A 12,766-nucleotide genomic window follows, 5' to 3' on the forward strand; every position below is an offset into this window, starting at 1 on the left:
TGGTAGAGAACTTTCTTCCCACCAATTCTGAAAGCTTCTCTAATGGTGCAAATAAAATTGATGTAAGTTCATGCGGTGAAGCTCGAGTTTGTCTGGGGGCCTGTGGTTCTCCTGTTCTCCTTATAAGTTGGGTGTGAGCTTTTGTCATCTTCTTGTCATCAGTGGGGCGGAAGGGAGTGTGTAGTACATGTAGATGCATTGGAAGAGATAAGGAACATGTTAAAATGCATGTTATTTTATTTCTTAAGCCTCATTGAAAGGGATCGGTGTGTCTACATCTTAGCTTGGATATTTGAAATCTGACCTCTGACACCCGACTTTTCACACCCGACCTCTGACACCCGACCTCATCAACAGATATCACCTGATGTATCACAATGTATAGGGTCAAGTTGCTATGGTATCTAATGAATGCTCTGTACACAGTTCAAGCATGCAGTTTTTGTAAATTGACTCTCAAAGTATGGGAATAAAAGAATAGGACATGAGACGTGACAAGCTAAACAGTATATGCTGCATTTATAGAGAAATAACAGGAATACTTTCATCGTAGTACACTTAGCATCTGTTCAATTATAATTTTAAATTCAGCGAGTCGATGGAGCTTAGAATGAATGATTTCCATTTTTCTATGTCTTTCCTGCTTGTATTTTTTGTATAATATCATTATTAGATAACCTTTTATATGCAAGAACTATTTTTTGAAGGGGGGGGGGGGGCTAAAAACAATATTTTGTTATGCAACCATGAAACAAATATCAATTTTGCACTCTGGTTTGTAGTCAACTTCATATTTGAAAGACCTTTCTTTTAGAATGAATCACTGAGCTTCCAAGTGCATTACTAGGCCTACACACATTGAACCTAAAGTGCTCACATGGCAACAACTCGTTTGAAACATCGCCTTGGTTAATAAGTAGAATACAAGGTTTGCTGTGTCACTAAAGAATTCTTTTATGATCCAATGATCAATAATGCTTGACAAAGCTCATGATTTAAAAGCGGTTTTTAGTGATGTTATCCCAGGAGCCCCGTGCTCAAGATAGTTGCAGTTTTGTTTACCTCGCCTCGGGGGATTCGGTATCCTCCATAAAATATTCAAAGATCTATTCTAGAACCTCATAGTAATCTCCTCCGTCTTTATTCTCCATCTTACACGTGCCTCATGGCAAATAATTCAATTGGTTTTTGTCCACTGTGGGCATGCTGCCAAGTAACGTGATTTATTGCAATTTCTGCAATTTTAGGAGCCCCTTATTTTTGCAAGTTCTTCTTTAAGAAAAATGGCCGGAACCAGCAGTCTTAGTCCACTTTAATGTATGTGATAACCATCTTTCTCTTTTTTCTTTGAAAAATGGCGAAATATCAGTAAACAAGGAAATTTGAAAGACAAAAGCATCTGCTTCTGTTAGTTTTTCTACCAAACTCTCATTTTGTAGTCATATTTTCGATATTTGTTCTTCTCAGTCTGGTACTGTAGCATTTGTCTGATCATGCTAAAGTACAGAATAGATGTTAATTTTGCATAAGATAAAGAATATTTATTTTGGTTTTTACCAATTAATTATACACCAGTGTGTTAGCACTGTATACTCAGTACTAACCGAGTTCTGTGAAAAAAATCACAGGCATATTACTCAGGTTGGATCCGAACCCAAGAATTGCAAAGGTCGTAACTTCAAATCACATTCGAGTAATATGGTGATCCCGCTCCTGCCACTTCCCAGGTTGTATCATAAACTTGCGAATGGTCCCTGGTTATCAGCAGTAATGGCTTTGACTGGAAACCCCTGAACAATGTAGGGAGATCACCAACATTAGGGCTAGATGGCTCAGCTGTATGAGGACTGGCAGTTGAATCTGGAGGTTCAAATCCCACTAGAGTCAATTTGACTTTGTTCAGCCCCAAATTATTTAAAACTTACCCACTCTGTTTCCATTGTGGTTTATTACTTTAACTGGATTGTGAAACTGAGCCAATACTATAAGCAAATTTGACCTCAAATTGTGAAATCTAACACTTACACTTTTTAGCAGTAGAACAGCACCTCGCTCGCATCCCAGTTGTCATTATATTGTGTTATTGATTTCAACATCACAGAGAGCTCATTCATTTTGTAATGTTTTGTTGCCTTTGTTTGTTTGCAAGGGTGCTTTTCTTATCAAAGCTTGATCAATATTTATTCAATAATAGTGCAGTTTTGAGCACAGGGGCCAAATTTACACCAAATATGCTAAGCAAAGGCAAGTCTTGCTAAGTAGAAAAGGAAATTGTTATCATAAAGATTGGGGTCGTAATCAGAAGGTTTTGTCAGGCGATTTTAAATTTGATCCATCCTTTAATTTATGTTTCTTGTTTGGTAGTTCTTTTTTTATGATCAGTGCACCGCAGACACATTGTCTGAAAAAAATATCCCTGCCTTAAACATTAATGTCTAGAGCAAATACAAGGGAGTTATTAAAAACAAGAAAATTGTTGTTTTATACCTATGATATGAGTCTAAGAAACGATGTCCTCTGAGAAAGTTGCTATGTCAAAACTTAAATAGGATCTAGCTGTAGCGAGAGGAAGTTTTTTTTTCGTGTCAAACGTAGCTGAACAAAATGCAACCGGAGTGTATCAAATCAGCCTTTAACATGGATCATTGGCAGAAAGTGAAAGACTTGGAGCACTACACCTGGCCTCATTCTGATTGCTAAGTTTGCTCCTAGTGGACCTCTCCCTCTAGACACTCGCTTTCATACCACCCTCTCTAACCCACAAATTGATCAGAAAGCTCCTCAAGCCTGAAAATGTCACCAGTCAAAATCTATTGCAGGTACTTAACTTCCTTTCACCTAATTGATCTGGGTTCCAATCCCACCCTGGCTGCATTACCAAAATCGCTGGATAGGTTTTGAGAATGCTTAATAAGGTCAACTGTGAAGAAAAATAGTCAGATGCATCTTCATTTCTTTGTGCTTATGCAACATGTGGAATTGATGATTTTTTAGTGTGTTTCAGCAAGACCCTAAAGCTGTTGCTTAACCTCTCTTCCACGTGATTGATCTAGGTCCAAATCCCACTCTTGCCAAATCCAGGGTTTAGAATCTCAAAAGGTCAACCATCCTCAAGATTCCCTGTTGTTTTATAGTCAGTGGTTATCCAACATGTGGATGTAATATTTGTACAAGTTCATTCCAGATGATTACAAGGTAGTTTTCTTGCCAAGCTGTTCTCATGGGTGAGCGTTTCTCGCCTTTGACTTCTCCTATGCCTTGGGCTGCATCTTCTGATTAATCAAGCACAGTACGTCAGGTGTTTTCTATGAATCTGTGGTTTCCTATGTGTCTAATTATAAGCCATGATGCAGTGACTGCTGTAGCCCAAAGATCCGATATCACTCCTCGGGTCTCAAGAAAGTTTCGTATAAATCACCCCCACTTCTTAGTCTGTATTTTCCATGGAGATGCAACTTTGACCTTTCAGTTAATTTCTCAGGTGAGTGTGCATGATCAAGATCCTTGTGAAGCAGTCGCTTGGCATGTGAGAAATTTGAGGGAGTTCACCCACCCCAGTGTCAAAAGTTCTTCTGTGGAAGAAAAAGAAAGAAAACAATTCTGGGTTAACATTTCAGTTCTGTATTTTGCTGTGCAAATTTATCCCCCTTTTCATTTCTTGTCCTGTTTTGTGTTGTCATTGCTGGACCAAAAAATGACAGGCAAGATAAATTACTCACTGGTTTATGAATCCTGCATGCCAGAGGTTCTTATGGTAGTAGATTGCATTACGGGCAAGTTGTAAACAGATCCTATTCGGATTACTGGGTTTCCTCGTCACAGGTCAAATTTTCCGAACAGAATCCATCATTCATACTCTTGAATGATTCCCTACATATATGTTTGTGATTGTATGTCTTTCCCATAGTGGAATAAACCTCCAAAACCATGAGACTTAGAAATTCTATACAGGGACCTTCATTTGCCAACTAGGTTAATTGAATTGAAATAATATACCCTGCAACATCAAACATGGTTTTTTCCGTATGTTACTCCACATACTTTGTCCTTTATTGCTCTTTGATGAAAGTGTGAACAACCAAATACCCGACAATAATAATGATTAAAGCCCAATCTAATTATATCCATCGACGTTCAATTCTCAAGTCAACGACTCTCATAGGGCCAGATTAAGAGGTTGCCTTCGATCTCAGATTCAAAAGCTATCCAATCAGATTAAAGCTATAAAATTCTCAAAAATTATTGATGGCTTGCATGGTTTATAGTTTACTCGTTTAAAAGAGTCCTTTGTAATGGTAGAGTCGTGGATTGTTTTTTGTCATCGTAATGACAATTTGTGGGCAAAAATATAAAGAGAGAAACACTACAAGTCGCATATGAAAGTTTCAGGTGTACAGCATCTACTTGTTGAGAAAAGAGCAAAAAACTGTCACGATATTTACTAACATTTCATGCGAGCTGTTGTTTATGAAGGTCGTGCTGAGGTCAGTTATATATTCATATCAACTCCTCATTTATTCACATGGATTAAAGGCAGACAAATTTAGTGTTTCAACTTTAAGTTACTAATTTATTTGCAAAAATTGCCATTAAAGCGAACTTTCCCGTGCCCCCAAAAAACAACAGCATGGTGAACAAATTTTAGTTGGATATTTATGTCAAATTGACAGTCATACTTTTCAGTCGTACCTACTTTTCATGTATTTGGTGCCAACTTTCAGCTGGAGTGCATTAGGAGTGTACTTGATGCCACTCTGCCATAACTCACACATGAGAATGTGATTCCCATAACAGCTGCCTTTTTAATCTCTTTCCTTTGCCTTCAAACATGATCCAGAGAATGAGAGATATGCCACACAAAGCCGACAGCGACATATTTTTCTCATATTCCCCAGCTTTGGCTTTGGTTAGCATTTCCCCTTTTCTCTCCTGTCTTGTCAGATAATATACAAGTTGACAGCGTGTGAAAGCCCTGCTCTGGCCTTACCGTAACATCAATCTGAGACTTGTGGCAATTACACGTATGATTATGGGGCTGTCTTCTATGATACATAAAGTCTGTTACTTCATTCCGCTGGCAGTGCTGGGTTTTTCCAACGTTCACTATGATTATTATTTTTTTATCAGTTGATTGCATTTCGAGCATTTAATCCTTTTAAGTGCAGAGGAACTGTTTGCATGCATGGCTACAAGCTTCGCTTAGGATTACTGTAATTTCACGATCACTTTCTTGCCTGCCTGATCATTTTCAAGACTGGTCTTTTTTTCCACACAGTGGCTGCTCCTGTGTGAAGTGTTGGGCGGTACTTAATCCTAATGTAGAAAACACAGTTTCAGGAAAAGCGGAATGTATTATATCTAGTCTCTGTGAGAGATCTTCCCCTGTGCAATTCGGCAACTCAACTCCCATAGGGTTAATTCATTAGAGAGCGTTATTAAGGCAGGCTGCAGTATCGATCAAGTACGGTTGGGGACAAAGCACAATAGGGGCTGTCTGCGTTGGTTTATCAACTATTTAAATGAAGGAACTGCATCTTTGTGCTTGGCCTACAAACTTTGCCAGCCTCCCTGCCTCCCTTCATAGACCCTCCTTCGCCAATTTGTCCTCACGTCTCCTTCTTGCATTACAATCGTGCTCCACTGAAAGGAATCCATCTCAACTTTCACCATGTGCTTTTGTATCGCCATCTATACTCTCCGCCAGCATTTTTTATTATCAGACATTTCCACCTATACATTTTTTTGGTAGGAACGCATTCTAATGCTTCATTGCCAACACTCAGTGTTTACTTTAGGTGATTATTAAATTAGTTAGTACAAATTTTTGGGTAACAAAAGATATCTGCCTTGTAGAAAAGATTCACCAGGCTCGAAACATGGAGCCATTAAATATGTTTTTTTCTTACTTTTCTTCACAACTGAGTGGTCCGGCAGTTTAGAGAGCATTTACATGTCTGTCGCTGCTGTCTTTGACAATGGATCCCTGTGATCAGGTGATGTCACTGGTTAAAAACAGCACCCTCACTTAGGTCAGAAGAAGGCATTAGTTTACAATTATGTCAGCCTGGCTTTCCATTTCCTAATCTCTGCTATGGCATCTCCAGGAGGTATGAACTATTTTTCCTGATTTCTTTACAATCTACTTTCAAGCTTCCCCACAGAATTTCGTTGTTGAAATTGTTTTTTATTTGATTTCAATCCTGTGACATACATTTTCTTGTGTAAGTACAAAATGCTATTGTGAAGTTGAATTTGACGTTGCAATTGGAGCACAACAACAGAGGAACTTTATTTTTATTGGAGCAAGCGCCACGAGCACTTTTGTGAATACTGGCGCTATAGAAGGCGTCATTATTTTATTACGAATTAAGTCTATTTCATCATGCGTCAGTTATCATAGTAAAGATTCTTGTATTTCATTGTCTTTAATCTATATGTTTTTTAAATACTTTTGCCTGTGTCGCACCGGGCATGTAATTTCTGAGCTTTCTAATGGTATTTTGGCTTGTTGCCTTATTCTGGTAGGCATTGTTGTTGTTGTGCTTAGCTATTTTTTGTGCTCAAAGGCAGAGGACACTATTGGTACATGTAATTACTCAAAATAATTACTAGCATAAAACCTCACTTGGTAAATAGTATGGGGGAGAGGTTAATAGTATAAAACTTTGTGAGAAACGGCTCCCTCTGAAGTGACACAGTTTTCTAGAAAGAAGTAATTTTCCACGAATTTGATTTCGAGGCCTCAGGTTAAGAACTTGAGGTCTTGAGATCAAGCATCTGAAAGCACACAACTTCGTGTGACAAGGGTGTTTTTTCTTCCATCATTCTCTCGCGACTTCGACCACCAATTGGGTTAAAATTTTCACAGGTTTGTTATTTTATGCATATGTTGATATACATCAAGTAAGAAGACTGGTCTGTGACAATTACCAAAAACAGTGTCCATTGTCTTAAAGCAGCTCTATGAAATTAGGCAATGGCCTTTGGATAATTGTTTGAAATCGTTTTGAGAGTCTGTACTCTTCTAAAATGTAGCTTCCTGCAGTTCTAAGTGATTAACATCACAGCAAGATTAAACGCTTTACCCAATTTTCATGATTTCTTCATTTACATACAATCTCACTCCTGATTTCTACTTCTCAAACCAGTGTTTAGAAACCCCAGCCATCCCACGAGCAAGTAACATTCAACTCCTGCTAACATTTGCTCCTAAGACACCCATGTTACGTATTTATAAGTTCGCTTCGCACTCGCATTCGCAGGAAGTATGAACCCGGCTTTAGGGTGACCTCATCCAGACGTGGTCTATCTCATCTTCCCAACAAAATCCCGTATCAGTACAGGTATATTATAGTCTTTGTGCATCTTCAGCTCTCGTCTTCTTCTAGCCTGGAATTTCAAAACCCCATCTTCCATGGAAATCAATATGCATTAAAAAATTTGTTAGAGCGGTGTATACACAAGTCCCCAACCTCTCTAACTAGAATGTGCTCCTCATTCATATAACGTTTCAAGTTATTAGACGGAATAGCCACTGAAACTATAAACCAAGGCGAGGGATATATTGATGAGAATAATGTAATAAGTCGTCGCCTTTGTCAGCGAATGGGTCTTTATTGGATTAAAGCGCAAGCAACTAGGACAAGTTATGTATGTGGACATCAAGATTCAGTTCATGGGGCTACATTGACCTATACCTGCAGGAGGTGTTTCTTAGAAAAATATTTTGTCTCTTGAAAAGAGGTCCTTTAGATTCTGCTGTTTATTTCTTTTTTCCTTAAGTAGATTTAGAGTCCGTCCTGACGCTGCGTTTCGTTCCGTAGTTTTCCTTTGAAGTGACTTTTTCTGTTGAGAAGGTTGTTTGATGCTCAACATGACATTTCAGATTGTGAGTTTACGTCATTTCTGTTAGTTATTCCTCTCTGGACTGGTCACAATTTCCCAAAAGACCCTCTTTCTTTATTAATAACTTTCCTCATTAAATGTATATTCTTCTCATGGTTTTGAAAGTGACAGCTTCAATTTGCTTGTCGCCAAATGCACTCGGATTCCTTATTTTGTCCGATCCTGGAATATTTAACTTGAACAGAAGCAATTATGAAAGTAAGCATCTGATTGTATACACGTATATACATGTGCCTCAACTTCCCAGTAGACCCTTTCATTCCTCTGACAAAGAACATCCGGGCGACCACACTGCACTGCCAGTCGTGCATGGCAATTACCAGTCATGCTGTAAATGACTGACCGATAGGCAGCCATTTTAGAATCTGCCAAACAAGGGATGTAACAACTCGCACAAGCCGGTTGAGTTGGCTCAATCAGGGTCTTGTTTATGTTAGTTCTAAGGATGTCCCAGAGCAGTTTGCTTTTCTCCATTTAGTTATTTCCCAAATGGAATGAAATAAATTCTGCCGGAGAGTCTATATGCTGCTCTTAAAGGCGGCGAGGATTTACTGCATAATAGAATTATAATAATGACTGGAATAGTATACTAGACAAAATATTTGGACCTTCCAATATTTTGTTTTTATTAATTTTAAAAGATGTCATGTAAAAATCTATTTATGCTATGAATTAAGACTCCATTGTATGAATCTCTCGTCATATTTTTACAATTTCTAAATTCTGCGCAATTGAAATACCAGCGCCTAATGACCAGCTGCAACATAAAATTTCATCAATCAAAAACCAGACAAATTTGTACTTGACAGGTGTTTTTAGCATGCACATTTTCATCACAGAATCATCTGATTTGCCCCCTTTTTAAGGCCTCTGTTTTCATTTGTTGTAATGTATTCAAGCAGTTATATCTTTCTGCAGACAAGCAGTTTGTAGCCCCCAACCACTGACTGATGGAAAACATTAATGTTTTGGTGTTTTTTCCCCCCACCGTTGCAGCTTTTCAGTTGTCACGACCACAGTAGGTAGAAAAAACACAACCCTTTCATTAAATCCATCATTTGGCAGGGTCTATCAATCACTATAGTATGCGCACACTGTCACTGGATAGCTTTAAAACAAAAAAATCTTAATATCAAAAACAAAAGTTAGAAGATTCCTTGCAATTAAGATGGTTATGTTTTGACTGTACACTCAGCTGAGTATTTCCCATGGTATCATTAGTGCACATAAATCATGTTGGAATTGTTAGGTTTTTATTGAGGCAAGTGGAGTGTTATGGGATTTTGGGAATAGTGGTTTATAAGCTCGTTCGGTGTCAAAGGTTGTTTGGGCTTATGGTATATGCTGATGAAATTATGAGGAAAGCAGTATGAGTTTGGTGTAGCAGTGTTCGGCGTTTTTCAAGTGAATAATCTGCTTAACTCACCGAGTGATCAGTAGTGCAGTTGGAACATAGAAATTTATTAGAAAGATAATTTGGGGTTTACTGGAGATAACCTCAAGTTCATCTTGGACCCCAAACTGTTATTGTATGGCCATTTTGGTTTGATTAGATTTCACATTCTACCCAATACAACAAAACTGAGGATGAGGGGCAGTTTAGACTGGTTCCACTTTAATGAAATAAGCATTAGAGCAGTTTTCACACTGTGTATAGAGGGTACCAGACAATAATGGCCACAGTTTACTATGATTAGCCTTCAAAGCGTTGAGTTTGTAAAGTTGTCTGTACAGTGTACAAACAGCTCAAGGCACGTCCCATAATGTAATTCTCCTCAGAATATTTACATGTAGTTGTGAAAGACGGTTGTAAATCAGTTGAGAATCTTGGGGTTCAATCCTTCAGCAATGGCTGAGGTACAGTTGCCAGGAGGTGCAAGTATGCGTGGGTCAACCATGGGCCAGTGTGCTTGTTGGCATACACCATCTAGGCACGTCCAGTATTGATTGATATAGGTTTGAGAGTTTGAAGGGCCATTTCTATTCAAATGTTTTTTTTATTGTCCATGTGTTTACAGCCAGCTACTTCAATCAAAGTCGTTGTCAAGTGATTTCACAGAATGTTACATCCAGGAACATGGGTTTGTGGTTTGGAGTACTGCACTTGTTCATATAGATGTAAACATGGAATGACTTTACAAGTATGATAGCAAACATTTGATGTATGCTTGATGTGTTTTCTATTGGGTACAAAATGAGACCACAGAATGAAATGCATGCATGGTCTCATACTGACTCCAGGACAACATACTGAATGCTTTAAAACACCTCTAGGGGTGGGATAAAGCACTATTTATGAACCATGCATTATTAATATTAATTCAACTGACGTCATCATCAAAAAAAAAAAATCTTGGCAGCGCCATTTTAGGAGACCATGTCCCTGAGTGTCCTTTTGGTTCAGGTAGTGACCAGTAGTGTATTCAAGTTCCTTTCAGTTGAGTATCAAGTTCTGCTGAGAAGTACTCAATTGAAAGTACTTTGTTCATCAATTATGAGTACAAGTGAGTATGAGTATTCTGATACATGGTACTGAGTCTAATAGTAGAGTACCAAGGACTTCCATCTCTGATTAGAGTACCAGTATTTTTTAATGAAAAGTTCTGCAGATAACTCATTTGTATTTTTTCCAATAATCACTTTAAGTGGCGTTTTTTTTCTTCTTCTGTCCATTCTTCCTCTTATCCAGAACAAGTACCACACAAGGAGCCACTGCAAACCGCTACTGGATTCCCAGCAATTCTGCGGGCTGCAGACCATCGCCTCATCACCACGGGATACCAGTCACACCTCCAGCGTCATGATTACACCTACCTCAAGCCCAACAAAAGAGCTCGATCAACCGACCAAGTCAGGGAGTAATGGCCAATACAGCCTCCGCTACAGCACTCGTTGTCATGACAATGAAAGAGACCAACAAGAGGTCCGAGATGCAAGTAGCGATGAGGAGAACGCAGAAGACATTGACGGGGATGATGGGCGGGAACTCGGCGTCTTTCCGTTGGACCCTGGCAACGATTTAGACGTCGATCTCATTGAACAAAATTGAAAGGGGTGTAGGATTTATACGATGTTACTTTTTTTTAATGTAAATTTGTCACATGCGGGACACAATTTTCCACATCTCATCTAAATCTAGTAGGAGATAGAATGACTTTTTTGAAAGTTATTCTGAATATTCCATACAAAATCAATCACTAAAAAGAAACACAGAGAAGATGAGTTTAGAAAATTAGCCTTTGTTTAAAATCTGCTTGCCGTGAGTTCACATGATTATTTTAAAGATATAAAAGCTTCTCTTAAACTTATTATACAATTTTAATCACAACAATGACTTGGTTTTCCCCCCTTTTTGTTTTTTAGGCATATATTAACAAAGTATTTAATGTATCACTCGATTGTGGTGTCTGTTTTTTTCTTCATGTGCTATATATTTATTTGGTAATGTTTTGTGTTTTGCAATATGTATTGAATAGGGACTGTGAAGATTCGTCATGTGGATTATAATCAAAGATCAAAATGTGTCAATTACAGAGTGCTGGGGTTGATTTCATGAAAGTAGTCCTAACTTGGGACTATTCTTAGGACTTTTTATGAGCTATTAGGCTAGTCCCAAGTCGGACAAATAACTTGAGTATCTCGAAAGAAGACTAGTCTGAACTCTTTGTGAAATCTACCCAATTCAAACTCATCCTTTCTCAATTCTCAACGGAAACTGGTATTCTTGTAGAGCAACAATGTTTCTCTGATACAAATGGATACTATTTCTCCGAGACGCGGCATCCAATACCATATCAGTCCAGTGGGCTTTAGTTTGTCAAGCATCAAATAAATCAAGGGACATGAGTTCTGACATTGCAAGAGAAGATTTATAATTGAATATCACATACAGGTGTACTTGCTACCAAAGTCAAACACACTAAAAATGTAGTAGGGATGGAGGGCTGAGTTAATCACAACTCACATTTAGCCATTTTGTTCTTGTTTTCCAATAAAAGATGCAAAACAAAACAGGATGTACCCACAAATTCTTCAGTTGGATTTGAAACTTTGCATGGTCGGAGTACAAAGTAGAATCAGGTGAGGTTTGCGGGTAGCACCATGTATAAAAAGAGATTTACACATAAGATACAGCCGTGCGATCACAAACCTGACCTGATTAAAAAAAAATATTTCTATTTCTCTAACCCAACCTGGATTTAAGATTTGTTCATTCAATTGTGCAGATTTGCATGAGTGCCATACCAGCTCATTGTGCAAGTCTAAAAATAACTCACAACAGACACATCATGGGAAATGGTTTCATTTTAATTCAAATGTACATGTTATGTACACACCCTGTAGTTTGAAGAATGCCAGATTTCTCTGGAGGATATTCACAGTCCACTTTTTTTGTTCTCTCCTTTTCAAAACGGAATTATATATCAACTTGTCATGTTGTTGTGATGAAATTTGCCAACAGCATCCTGTTGGTTTCAAAGATCGGTTGAGATCCGATATAATGCCAATATAATGCAAACAGGAAAGTAAGAAATAATCGATAACTTCTCCGATTTGTAATGGTTTCAGGCAAAGACTGCAGCAACTGTTTGCAATTTTTTATTTTTTTATTTGTTTATTTATTATTATTATTATTAACTAGGTTATTATTATTATTTATTTTTTTTTGGGAGGAGGGGGGTGTGGGGGGGGGGGGGGAGGTTTTTTTTAAAAGGTGTTATGCCTCCCTAATGGGTGCGGGTGTAATTATCCAACCAAACAGGTGTCATTACGAACCAATCACGTGGTACACTCACTTAGCATGTTTCCTTCTTCTGAAGTGTTTAGCGGGAGGAGGAATCTAAACGATCACCTTACCAAA

General features: G+C 38.2%; 1 protein-coding gene across 2 annotated transcripts in view; it reads left to right on the forward strand.

Annotated features, from left to right (window-relative positions):
- The window catches only part of LOC139940355 (protein FAM53A-like), a 96,821-nt gene extending 84,255 nt beyond the window's left edge, over positions 1 to 12,566 (forward strand). For both annotated transcript variants that reach the window (XM_071936569.1, XM_071936570.1), the window contains one exon: positions 10,595 to 12,566. In XM_071936569.1, coding sequence (XP_071792670.1) covers positions 10,595 to 10,954 — 360 coding nt within the window. In that variant the 3' untranslated portion in view covers positions 10,955 to 12,566. The remainder of the gene's footprint in view (positions 1 to 10,594) is intronic.
- The last annotated feature ends 200 nt before the right edge of the window (positions 12,567 to 12,766 follow it).

This window comes from Asterias amurensis, chromosome 8, assembly GCF_032118995.1.
Source record: "Asterias amurensis chromosome 8, ASM3211899v1".
NCBI lineage: Eukaryota > Metazoa > Echinodermata > Asteroidea > Forcipulatida > Asteriidae > Asterias > Asterias amurensis.